The sequence below is a fragment of the Anomalospiza imberbis genome, chromosome 25 (assembly GCF_031753505.1).
Source record: "Anomalospiza imberbis isolate Cuckoo-Finch-1a 21T00152 chromosome 25, ASM3175350v1, whole genome shotgun sequence".
Taxonomy (NCBI): Eukaryota; Metazoa; Chordata; class Aves; order Passeriformes; family Viduidae; genus Anomalospiza; species Anomalospiza imberbis.
This window is the reverse complement of record NC_089705.1, coordinates 6,969,126-6,981,681: the sequence shown is the minus strand read 5'-3', so window position 1 is coordinate 6,981,681 and position 12,556 is coordinate 6,969,126. Positions and strand designations below refer to the sequence as shown.

Below are 12,556 nucleotides of genomic sequence, written 5' to 3'. Positions count from 1 at the left end.
AAAGATTTTTTTTTTCACTGCTTTTTTCTCGTGTCCCACAATACAGCAGTAGAGCTTTAAGTTTAGTACACAAATTTAGCGGGTTTTTTTTTGTCTACCGAGATTCATGGCTGGTTTTTTTCCCCTTTAAGACTCAGGAATTTCTTTTCCCCATCTATGCAAAATCGAACACAATCATCGAAATTAGGAGTCTGCAATCCGAACTTACATTACTACCACCTATATCACCCGCATAGGAATTTTATCACTGTCCCATTATTCCAGAAACATCTTTGAAACTACACACACTGTTACATTCTAAACGCAGTTATTACCTTTAAAAATCGTGTTCCGCTTTAACTTCTCCAATTTTGGCACTGGAAATAAAAAAAAAAGGTACTTTAAGGATTTGCTCAGGAGCTTGTTTTTTGTTTCCACCTCCCAGCTCCGCACGTGCTCCCCCCGTCCCACGCCGCGTGTCAGTGCGCTATGAACAGGTTCTAACATCCTTTTAGCACGTGTTTCCTGCATGGTTTGTCTCCTCTGTCACGGCCCAAGGGCTCAGAGAAGCAGTAGGAATATGCAGGCTGCAGGCTCGGGGCCCGCTTGCTCTCCAACGTCGTGGAAAGGGACTGTACGTCACGGGCCCGAGGGCCTGCGCTCCCCTGCGCCACACGGACAGAGCCGAGAGAGAGCGACTTCTCCGGATATCCACGTCGGACCCTCGCTTTTAACACCTGTAAGCACCTTGACCCGCCCCAGGCCCCCGCGCGTCCCAGCTCCGCCGGCCACGGCACGGATGGATACTCACGCTGCAGCGGGCCGGACGAACCAAGCTCTAAGAGGCTTTGGCGGAACCTGCAGGGGAAGAAAATAGCTCTGAGGGGCGGCTGAGGGGGCGCGGGGCGGCCCCACAGCACCCACAGCCACGTGTAACTCATGGCACATTTCAGCGTAAAAACTAGGATGGAGCGGCCATCCGCTGACAGCGCGGCGCTGCGCGGCCAGCAGGACCTCAGGCCACAGCAAGAGAAAGAGTTTAAAGGGTAAAAACAGCTAAAAGGGGAAAAGTAAAGCGATGCTCACCTACCAGCTCCGCCGCTCCCCACGGTGAAAGAGGCCGAGTCGCTCCGCGCGGCTACTTTTATAGTGCGCGGGGCGGGGCCGAAACGCGAGCATGCGCGTCCCGCGCGAGGGGCGGGGACAAGCTGTATATGGGCATAGGCGCCGGGGCCACCACCCGGCGGAACGGGCCGGGCCAGCCGCGCCTGCGCAATGGCTGCAAGGGCGTTAGCACATGCGCAGTGGGAAGGGCGCGAAAAGCCGCGGCCTCAGGGGAGGCGCCGCCATGGCTGACCCGCCCTCCAGCGCCTCAGGAGCCGCGGGTCAGGCTCCTGCTGAGACCAGCCGGAAAGACACGACCACACAAGCAGGGTTTAAGAAAAAAAACCTCTAAAATAGTTTTATTTAATAATTAAAATCTGCTGTTGACTGATGTACAATGTAATGGCTGCTGTACAGGGGATGCTGTGCGGGAAGAGCCCCCAGCGGCTGCTGGGCCTTGGCCGGCCTGTTGCCACACTGCTCTGTGAACAAGACAAAGCTCTTCTCTCCCTCCCAACCTCCCCCCCACAAGTGGCATCTCACAGATAGTTTAGTTTTGTGCATAATACAGCAGTGGCCCTACCAGATTTTTTTTTTTCAACCCGCATTGAGGAAGAATTTTTCTCTCATAAGAGAAATACCATCTTCTTAAGGTCACTTTTTAAACCTATTCTTCCCCTCCTTTTGACCCACACAGTGAAACGATCAAGTTTCCAGTAGGTTTAGCTGTAAAAATGAGAAAAAGGCAAAAGCTTCAACCCTGATTTGGGAGAGTAAAAAACATTTGAGAGAAAGCCACAATAAAAAGGACTAGCTACTCTCACAGTTTCCCCAAATTAAAAAAGTTTTAAAAAGGCAACAGTCATTGTTCCTGGTTCTGTAATTTGTTAAGCAAGCCTAAATATCTCAAGATCTGTTATTAAGATCAGAGCAAGTGTGAGAGAGTGCAGAGCATTTATACATATGTTTGGGTGTTTTTTTTTCCTTTTTTTTTTTTTTTTTTTAACAAAAAGATGCAGCATATGTTAATATCTATACAATTCCCTTCCAGGACAACAAACCGTTGGTCAGTAGTGATTCAGGGCATTAACGACATGACAAAAGAGCAAAACTCCCAAAACATAATGAGCGCCGTGTCAGTCGTCTGCCGGGGTTCTCTGTACACAGCTAATATACACATATGCGCTTCTGAGCACACGCGCTCCTCGGCTTCCCAACATCACAGCTGCCTTTGTTTTTAGTCTCCCTTCCTGGTGGAAAGGAGGAGGAAACGAGGAATTGCATCCCCGAGACAAGTCTGTACAACTTGGGAAGGAAGGGGCCGTCCCCCTGGGCACGGTCTCCTGGCAGAGCCGTATTGCTGAGCCACACGAGGTATAGTGTCAGTTCCAGCCTGATGGCATGGGAGATGTGTTTGTTCCAGTGAAATGCTACATTCAGACAGGATTCCCCTTCCCTGGCCGACAGCCCTTTTCTGGATATGTTTGGAAGGCAAATCTTGGAAGAGCTGAGGTTCCACCCTCACTGCATTGCCTCGGAGAGGGATGCAGAGAAAACTTCCAGCCCTCCCGGGTTTCTTGCTCCCTCCTTGGAATATTATGGTCGATGGTATCTGAAAGCAAGTAAAAAAATCTGAGTGTTATCCTTGGAACTCGGGTTAAATGGTTACTTGGGTGCTATAGATGGCCAAAGAGAATAAACTGAATTATCTCAGAACTCTCAGCCCTCAGGGAAGCTGTGAACATCAAATAATTTCACCTCCTGTGCTCTGCACTCAACTTTTCCACACAGAGCTGGAAGGAAAGGAATCACTTGGGCCACGATCCAGACCTGACTACACAGATTACATCCAAGGTAACTCATTAGCAAGTTGTTTTGTGGCTGTGGCTGCACACCCCTGGCCCCAGAAAAGCTCACTCCAGCTGCAGCTCCACACTAGTGTCAGACACACCTCAAACTAGACACTGGCCACTGAGCCGTCGGGATGGAAGCCTCAGTTTAATGAAAGACAACCCACTTTGTGTCTGCAGCTGCTCCAGTCACCCCCCGGACTGAGACAGAAAGGGACATTCCATCTCCAACCGCTGCACAAATAATTTTTCTAAGATTTTAGTGTTTTGCCACTGAGCACTGTCCTTGCAGCACAGCTCTAACAAGACCAAAACTCTTTATGTTAACACATTCTCACCTCGTGAACTGCTTGCTCTCCTCATGCACTTCCATTTCACAGCTCTTAAACTCATTCAGCTCCTTCCTGATTGCTGCCTGCACAGAGAGAGAGATTTTTTTGGAAAGGGATTGCAGCAGCCACCCCAGCTTTCACAGTCCATTAACACCAAGCTGAGTTTAATCTGCCCCTCCCTGAGGCTGGGCAGTCCCCAGAGGTGGCCTGGGAGGACAAGGACAGACGGTTCCCTGCCCGTTTCTAGAGCCTGCAGGGAACCGCGCTGCTATGACCAATAGCCAGTATCCTTGCTGTGTCCAGAAAAGAGAATGGGGCTGGGGAAGGGTCTGGAGCACCAAGAGCAGCTGGGCGAGGCTGGGGGGCTGACCCTGGAGAAAAGAAGGCTCGGGGAGGATCCTCTCACTCTCTACAGCTCCCTGACAGGAGGGTCAAGACAGCTGGGGCTGGTCGCTTCTCCCAGGTAACAAGTGACAGAACAAGGGCAAACTGCCTCAGGTTGAGCCAGAGGAAGTTCAGATGAGATACAAGGTAAAAATTCTTCATAGGAAGGGCTGTAGAAGAATCACCATCCCAGGAATTGTTCAAAAATGTGCAGATGGGGCACCTGGGGACATGGTTTACTGGTGAACATGGTGGTGCTGGGTGAACAGCTGGACTCCCATCATCTTCGAGGGCTTTTCCAACCTTAACGATTCCATGATTTTATGGTTCTTACATCACTCAGAAGCTGAGGCAGAAGCCATGCAGGCTTTCAGACTGTGCCCACCAGGGCTCCACCTTGCCATGAGGCAGCAGGAAGCAGAGCTGGGACAGCACATGCAAGTGAAGGCACACAGGTGGGGTGGCAGAGGGAAAGATGATGAGGTGAAGCCAGAGGAACAGAGCAAATCTCCTTGGCTCACACCCGTTTGTGTGGGCCACCCTGCTCTGGCTCCTCTTGCCATCTGGGGACAGGACACTCAGTTACCTTGTCAGCTGGTGTCAGCTTTGTCCACGGCTTATCTGCTCGCCGGTCATAGTCTTGAGCATCTGTTACTTCCACATATTCATTAAACCTCAGGATCTTCCTGGCCTGCAGCTCTGCCACTGTAGGCCTTTGGCTAAGCTGAACAACAGCAAAAACAAAGGAGGTTAGTCTGAGCCTTGTCCACAAAGCAGATCCAGGACTAAGCACCCCAAGCAAAACTAAAACTAGTTCCCTCACTGTGCCTTAAGCACAGACACTACCAGATCCTGCTTGCAGCCTGCAAGGGAATAGGTAAACCTCTTACAGGCTGGATACTCCCGCTGGGATCACAAAGCCAGGCTAGGGCAGAACCTGGGCCACGCTGTCATGGAGAAGGACACTGAGGGGTGTGGGAACGGCCGCTACAAGGGTGAGCCCTGCATGACACCCCTAAACACAGCTTCAGCAATGGCAGCACTCACACTTCACACCCACAGGCCTTGGGGAAGTTTTTCCCAGCCATGAGCAACAATCACAAGTAACCTGGATTAACAGCTAAAAGCAGCTGTTACTCTGCTCAGCTCCCACACTGTTACTTTAGAAATGGATTTTAGGGAGCCTGGTGTGAAGTGGTGGCTCCTGAAGCACTGTGTTAAAGCAGCGAGGCCAGCAAACCTTTAAGGTATCAGGTGCCAAATTTAGTTCTCATCTCGCTTGTTACACTCGCTGCCAGGTCAGATCTGTCACTGACAAAAACATGGCCCTGGTGCCAATGGCTCACAGTGGGTGACAGTCCACATTCCAAAGTTACTGCAGTCCGAGGGCACTGGGGACACTTACACAAGAGCCCTGTGACTACGCCCACAGCACGGTACCTACAACGTGCTCACTGCCACCATGCCCAGCAGCCCTGCCAGGTGGCTGTCACCGTGGGAGCCAGCAGTACCTTTCTGGTGAGCCGGCGCTTGATCTCGCGCTTCTCAGCTTGACGGTCAGCCTCATTTTTCGCTGCCAAGGGGGAAAAAACATTTTTCATGTAAGCATCAGGCTTTGAAAATTGCTTTCTAGGCTTGAACAAAGGACAGTATTGAGCTGGACCAGATTATCTACAGATCTAAAGGCTTAGGACAGGCAGAGAGTGCAGTACCACTCAATACCCCGTGTCACCTCCTGAACTGGCAGGGGCAAATATGGCCCTTACACAGCACCAATGAGTCATTCACCTCAACGATTCATGGCCAGATCGCCAAAATACATCCAAGCCACTGTGCAGCTTGCTCCTTCACAAAGCTATTATAGTTTAAAAGAAAATAACAGCACAGATAAATATTTTAAATGGAAACTTCCTGAACTGACATTCCCATTTCCTTGAGATGTTTATTTAAAACTTTTGCAGAACAAGATATGGCCAAGAGAAACAGTCCTGACTTTGTGATGCACTGCTGCTTTAGAGATCATGCAAGGCAATGCCGTAATGTCTGGAACACAGAAGTCCAGCCCAAACAAAAACACCTTTCACAGTCCTTGCTGTGTAACAGCAGAGTCTGAACCAGCCCACACACTCTTCTCCGAGGTGGCAGGCATGGGACAGCTATTCTGTCCACAATCGTATGATCCCAGAATGGGTTTGGTTGGAAGGGACCTCAGTGATCACCCAGTTCCACCCCCTGCCATGGCAAGGACACCTTCCACTGTCCCAGGTTGCTCCAAGCCCCATCCAGCCTAGCCTTGGACACTTCCAGGGATGAGGCAGCCACAGCTTCTCTGGGCACCCTGTGCCAAGGGCCTCATCACCCTCGCAGGGAAGAATTTGTTCCTGACATCTAATCTAAATCTCTTTCAATGTAAAACCACCTCCACCCGATACATTAAGATGTTAAAGACAAACTTATGATATTTCTCAGGACCACCAGAGAAGTGCTACTCACGCTGAAGAATGTTCCTCTGTTCCAGTTCTTCTGCAGTTGGTCTCTGACTCAGTCGCCTGAAGAGAAGTGTGACAAGTACAGAATGTTGTATCTGGTCACTCTCAGTAGCAGATGAAGGACAAAACCGCCTGGTTTCAGTGCACTAGACAGCCTCCTCCACACTCCTCACTCACCACTGAGGATCACTGCTGCCCCGTTTTACACTATGCTCTTGTCAAACAGCTGCTCGGCCACTGGCACGGCTTTGGGAAGGGCTATGGGCTCTCCAGCTCAGAAGCAGCTTTGCAAGGAGCTCAGACAGCAGAGCCTGGACTGCCACCAGTCCCAGCTTCATCCACCACCAGCACCCACCCTGCATCCATCCACACCTTTTTATCCACACCTGTGTTTTACATATCTGTAATCCTTGAGATTTTCCCCTCTCAATCCATTTAACCTCTGGAAACAGGGCCCTGTCAGGGGGATACTGTTCAACTCCACGAGGAGCTCACAACTTTTCTCACAAAGGAGGAACAGCAACACAAGCTCCCAGCCCTGCTCCAGCTGCTGTGCCCAACCACCCACCCTATTCCAGCACGAGCTGCTTGGACAAGGCACCAGCTTTGTCCAGTCCCACTCCGCACGCACTGTGCCAGCAGCTCACACTGATCATCATCACTATCTGTACCTGATCAGCGTTGTCCCAATCTGGTGACGGATTTCGTTCCACTCCTCCTTGCTCTTCCGAGGGAAGACGATCTTCTCCTCCTGCGGTGCGGTTGTGTTCCCCAGCTTTATAGCGAGCGTATCTTTCCTCTTCACTTTGTTGGCCAGCGTGCCTGTGGAGAGGGAGAGCAACAGGCTGCAACTCAAGGCTACCGAGCCCGCCAGAGCAATCCCAGCCCTGTGCCCCCGGGAGCTGTGCTCTTCCTGAGGGAGAGCTGTCCTCTCTCCTTGCTCTTCCCAAGCTCTGCACTCACTGCACAGCAGCAGCAGCCAGCACTTTTTGTGTGACACCACATGCTCACCTAAAGCTGTCCTACCTGAGGGGCTGGGACAGCACAGGCTGTCACAGGAGCCAGCTGCAACTGAAGGGGTGCACTCAGCAGGTGACTGCACAGCTTTGGCTGCAGAGCCTTGGAAAAAGCAAGGCAGAGGACATGTGCTACATCATGCAACCAAGAACCAGCTGCTTTGAGGCGCTGTGGGAACCAGTGCTTTGATCCAGATCTCAGTGCAGCCAGGCACGAGTTCAGCAGAGCAATAAAAATGACACCTGCAATGTCAAAGCCTTACTGTTACGGCTTTCATCTTCTTCCTCATCCTCATCATCTTTATACAGGATGGGCCCCTCCGAGTCAGAGTCGCTCATCCCTTCGTCTCCTTCCTGCTCCTCCGGGAGGACCTGGGGTACCAGTTTGGGGATGACTGTGACAGATGGCACATCTCCAATATACACACGAGGACCGGAATTCTGTTCCTCTTCCTGGTCATCGTCTTCCTCTTCCTCATCGTCTGGACTAACGAGAAGCACGCTATTACACCTCTGAACACTTGGCACAGGGCCTGCAGAATATCCCTAGAATCAATATGTCCTCAGCTCTCCTCAGGGAAGCCCAGAAACCAGAGGTGCAAGAGCCACCACAGGATCCTGCACTGTCCCCCCTCTCTTCCAAAGCACAGGGAGCTCTGGCCAAGGAAATGACAGAGGCAGGTTCTGAGAACCAAACCACCCTCTGACCCTACTACTTTGTGACTTGGAGATTCAGCTCTGCTATAACACAAGACAGTTCTTTTCCCACTTATGTTTAGCAAAATGAAAGGCTAAGGAAGGCCACAGATGGACGGAATCCAGGATCTTGTTTGGTCTTGGTGCAGTTACAGACAGTCCAGGCCTGGATTCCTGGCATCAGCCTGTGTTTGGAACCCATTTACCATTGTGAGCAATAAAATCCCAAAGCCAGGGTTAATTTCATGGGGAAGATGCTCTGGCTCTTAAGAGCCTGAAACACAGATTTGGCCAACAGGAAAAATGGTTTCAGCAGAGACCTAAGACCTGCCCAGAGCCATTCCCACCATCACAGCGCTGCAGGAGCTGGGAGAGGCGGCACACATACAAGGAGGTACTCACACTTTGAGCATCTCAATGGTGACAGGCAGGGATCTTGTCCTGCCCAGGGTGCTGTTGTCTTCTCCAAAACCATCGTTCTCAAAGAGCAATGAGTGAGCCCTGTGGGACCCTTCGGGAGGTGGGGTGACAGGCAGAGGGCTGGCCAGAGCCTGCTGGATACGAATGTGCAGTGGGATTTGGGGCAGGCGAGGCAGCACGAGGGGTTCACCAAACCCTTGTTCTGCCGTCCTCTTCGACACTTCCACGGACCTGAAGTCTTCAGGAAGAGGAGGAGGAGGAGGAGTCTCCTTGGGCAGGTCCAGGGAGCACGGTGGGTCTAGGACAGGGGTGGAGGTGGGCAGGGCCACGCGTGGAGGTTCAGGGGGTACGTGGGTGGGCAGCGGCGGCGAGGGCGAAGGTGGTGGATAAACTGAGGTCACGTGCAGTGGAATCGGTGCAGGGCGACTCGCTGTCACTGTCCTGTCATTTGGGGGCTTAGAGGTGACAGCCTCTGACGTGTTGTTAGGCAGGAGGCCTCTCTTTGGAGGGAGAGGAGGGGAAGGCTTGGACAAGGCTGTACCACTGGTCATTACTTGGGAAAGTTCAGCTGAAAATAAAAACCACAAAAGCCACAATGTTTAATGAGGTATTTTCCAGATAACCTTCACCAGTGTGGAAAAAGCATGGCAATGCACTCAGAGCCTTGGACTAAGCATTCTCTGCTACTTTTTACTGGAGTATCATACCAGAAATAGCCAGGTTACAAGGCCCTGGTTTGTCCTTCCAGCAGCAAAGGCAAGACTTGGGAGAGCAGCCAAAACCAAGCAGGCTGAGACAGGTTTGTACATCCTGCTGCTTCAGAGAGAGAGAAATGGCACCAGCCCTTGAAAGACAGCACGGGAGCCTGCCCAGGAACGCAGTTATGTGGGCACTTTATGGCTGCATTTACAGCACAAAAGGAATCCAAGACATCCAGGACACCCCAGTCTCCAGTTGTGTTAACGGCTCCCCTGCACATTAAAGAACTTCTTAGGAAGACTCAAAAAGTCTTAAAATCTTATTTTTTTTTTTTGCTCAGAGGCAAAAATCAGCAGAGCTGCAGGCAGCAGTGTGCTTTCCCTCTTGTGTTCATCCACCAGACCCAGCCCAAGAACACCCCACTGCCAGCAGCTGCTCAGGATGAGGTTCTGCTTTACTCCCTCTGAACTCTGTTCCTTAAGCCCCATTATAAACTCATCTGCCACTACAAAGTAACTAGAAAAACTTCGAAAAATGCCTAAAGCCTTTAATCTTAAATATTTGCTGTTTGATTGAGAAGAGAGGAAGAAATAGAGACATGAAAAATGCCTGCAGTGGGCAGTCACAGGATCCTCAAACCCCCACTCTGTTCCTAAGGAAATTGCAGCAGTAAAGACTGCTCTTGCTGTAGGAGCTTGCAGCTTTTAACATCCATGTATCCATGGTTTCTGGGGCTTGTAGAGGCTTTGCCTAAAGCAGCTCAGACTTGCTACACATTTCCCTGGAGCGGGGGATGGTGACAGAATAGAGCTGGGGGAATCTGCGGTGCAGACACCATGAGAGGGTGCTGCAAGTGGGAGAGTTTCCCAAGATAAGGCCACATAACTGGAGAGAGGTGGGCACATTAGTGAGATGTTTAGCATTTTTAGACTTTCCCCTTGTAGATTAAGGGCCAGATTGTGCAAAACACAGAGTGTCCTCAGCTCCTGCCCAAGGGACTCCAGTGTCTCCTGAGCAGTGCTTCAAGCCTGGCAGGATGAGGCTTGAGGCACCTCTGGGTAAGAGCAAAATTTGAAAGGGACCGAGGAGCTGGCAGAAGGAAGCTGCTGCTTGAGACACCAGAACTGCTCAGGGAATGAGCATCTTGGGGACAGACAAAGGGGTGACCTGCACAGTAACTCCCTCCCAAGCCTCAGGCGGTAACAGTGGCACAGAAGGACACTCCTGCAGTCAGAGCAGGCACCAAGGACCCGTGGAGAGCTCACAAAGCCAATTCCACTCAGGCTGTTCAACAACACAAAGCTCACACAGCAACTCCACAGCTCCAGCTCCATTGTGCCAGACCAGAGGGCTGTGGAACCTCCTCTACATCTGTGTTCATACCCAGGGGACAAAAGAGAACTGCTGGTTTTCTCCTCCCCTGCACACCCCGCAGCTGCTCCCAGCCCAGCCCATGCTCTTGGGAAGAGGCAGGATGGTCCTAACCACGTGGGATACGCTGCTGTTTCCAGCCACATTTTTTGTTCCACAAGTACCTCCTCTAATTAGAGCTGGGGCATTTCAAATGCCACCTGCAGTGTGTGCAAGCAGCTTAAAGAAAACAAGAAGGTATTTCATGGAGTGCTCGAGCATGGTCAGGCTAATCAAGCTGGTCTGGCACATGAGGGTTGTTAATACCATACCAAGGTCACTTGCAAAACCGGCCAGAGCAAGGTGAGCCCCAAGCAGAGCACAGCAATCTGTCCACACTGAAAGCAGTGGCCCCGGCTATTTCAGATGGCAACTTGCACATCCAGCACTGCCTCTCAAACCACACCTGGGTAACACCTCCAGTTTCTGTGGTAACAGTGCAAACCTGTCAGATTGATCTTCCCAGGAGCCTCCCTCCTGATCTGTGCTCACCTCTGCTAACCCTGTCCAAAGACTAGGAGGTGTCTGTGAAAGAACTGCCTGAAATGCCAACAGGCCATTGATGCATGGAAGTCATACCAACTCTCAAAACTGCATCTTTAAGATCCCCAGAACTCCCACAAAGAACAGAGATTAAATGAGCTTTAAGAAACTCTTGCCAAATCTTCTGCTTAGAAAAATTACAGAGATAAAAATATTTAATTTTCTAAATGGGAAGATTCAGATCAAATTGAGCTGATTTATCTGTGTGACAAGACATAGGGACAAGACTCATTTGTCAGTAGCCCAGCCACAGACCTTACAGGAAGAGCCTGAGTATAACCAGGGAAGTCTGAATTATCCCTACCAGCTCCTGGTCTCTGCCCTAAGTGGAAACCACATGGCCTGGCAGTGACATTGTTTGGTGTGTGGATTCTTTGGGTTTGTTTCTTGGTTTGTTTTTTTTTTTTTTCCCTAAAAGCAGATGAAAGAAGGAATTGTCACTAACCACAAAACCTCATCCACCATTCCCCAGTCCAAGCTGAATCCCAGCCCCCAGTGAAGCATCAACATTCGGACACTGTCTCTTAGAGCTGACAGAGAACAGGCAGGCAGGGATGCCTTCCTGCAGGCAGCTGTTGGGAACACACTGGATAGCTCATGGCAGAAGACTCCAGTAACTACACTGCTCCCAGAACGCTTGTGTCCTGGCTAAACACTGGCAGTCTGAGTCCAAACTGGACTGGTTTTAGGAAAGATGGTCAGACATTCTGATGCAACTAAAAATCCTCCCTTACGAAGGGAAGAGACTCTTGGAGCAGTGGCTCCAGAACATCTCAGGTACAAACACCGGTTTGTGGGGTCACTTACCTATTAGTGAGTTACTATTTCTGTTGACGGGTTTGGGAGGAGGGACGGGAGGCTGTTTGGCAGGAGCTGTGCTGGTTGTACTGGTGGGAGCAGTAGTGTTGGCACTGGCAGGAGCAGGGAGCAGAGTCCTGGGCGCTGGGGAAGGGGCAGCTGTGGAATTGACTGTCTTTGCTGCCGTGGGGGCTGCGCTGAAGGGGGCAGTTCTTGCAGTGCTGCTGGCAGGTATTGGATCCTTTGCCTGTACTTCGTTTGCCTCCTGGGAAGTGGAGGGAGGTCTTTTTGGAGGAAGCAGAGGTTGTCTGGGAACATGTGGCTCCTGAGGTGGTTCCAGTTCAGGCCCAGGGTGGCTGCTGGAGGAACCTGCAAAGGGAGGCAGCTCAGTTTAAGGCACCAGAGGGTCTGCTGAGGGTGGGGAGGATCAGATGAGAATTCAAAACTGGTTACAGGAGAATGTGAAGCCCTGATTTTGCACACATCTGATTTCTTACCCTGCCTCTTCTTTGGTTCCTCCACTGGTACAGGCTTCCTAAGGCTGGATGGCTTTGTGGCCTCTTCCTCCTGGCTGGGCAGGTTACAGACCCCAGGGCCCCCAATGGGGACAGTGTGGCCATTCTTCAGGGCAGGTGGGTTCAGCTTCTCTGGCTCTTCACCATCTGCAAGGGGACGGGAGGACAGAGAAGCAAAGAGAAAACACTCAGAAGGCAGGGGAGAAGAGACGTGGGTGAGCTGACTCAACCACCATGGAGCCACACCAACTTCTTTCTGGCTTCTGAAACAGCTGGTCTTCAACCACCTTCTGCACAGGACAGCACAGCAACCCAACCAGC

General features: G+C 51.2%; 1 protein-coding gene and 1 non-coding gene across 12 annotated transcripts in view; both read right to left on the bottom strand.

Annotated features, from left to right (window-relative positions):
• Positions 1-495: 495 nt before the first annotated feature.
• Positions 496-699, bottom strand: LOC137462524 (small nucleolar RNA SNORA73 family). Its single transcript, XR_010993710.1, has one exon. It is a non-coding gene; the product is annotated as a small nucleolar RNA SNORA73 family (small nucleolar RNA).
• Positions 700-2,027: 1,328 nt separating this feature from the next.
• PHACTR4 (phosphatase and actin regulator 4) overlaps positions 2,028-12,556 on the bottom strand; it is a 56,202-nt gene continuing 45,673 nt past the window's right edge. For all 11 annotated transcript variants that reach the window (XM_068172548.1, XM_068172553.1, XM_068172552.1 and 8 more), the window contains 10 exons: positions 12,218-12,382; positions 11,730-12,089; positions 8,253-8,838; positions 7,418-7,641; positions 6,810-6,960; positions 6,143-6,198; positions 5,161-5,222; positions 4,236-4,373; positions 3,272-3,348; positions 2,028-2,695 (listed from right to left, as the gene is read on the bottom strand). In XM_068172548.1, coding sequence (XP_068028649.1) covers positions 2,680-2,695; positions 3,272-3,348; positions 4,236-4,373; positions 5,161-5,222; positions 6,143-6,198; positions 6,810-6,960; positions 7,418-7,641; positions 8,253-8,838; positions 11,730-12,089; positions 12,218-12,382 — 1,835 coding nt within the window. In that variant the 3' untranslated portion in view covers positions 2,028-2,679. The remainder of the gene's footprint in view (positions 2,696-3,271; positions 3,349-4,235; positions 4,374-5,160; positions 5,223-6,142; positions 6,199-6,809; positions 6,961-7,417; positions 7,642-8,252; positions 8,839-11,729; positions 12,090-12,217; positions 12,383-12,556) is intronic.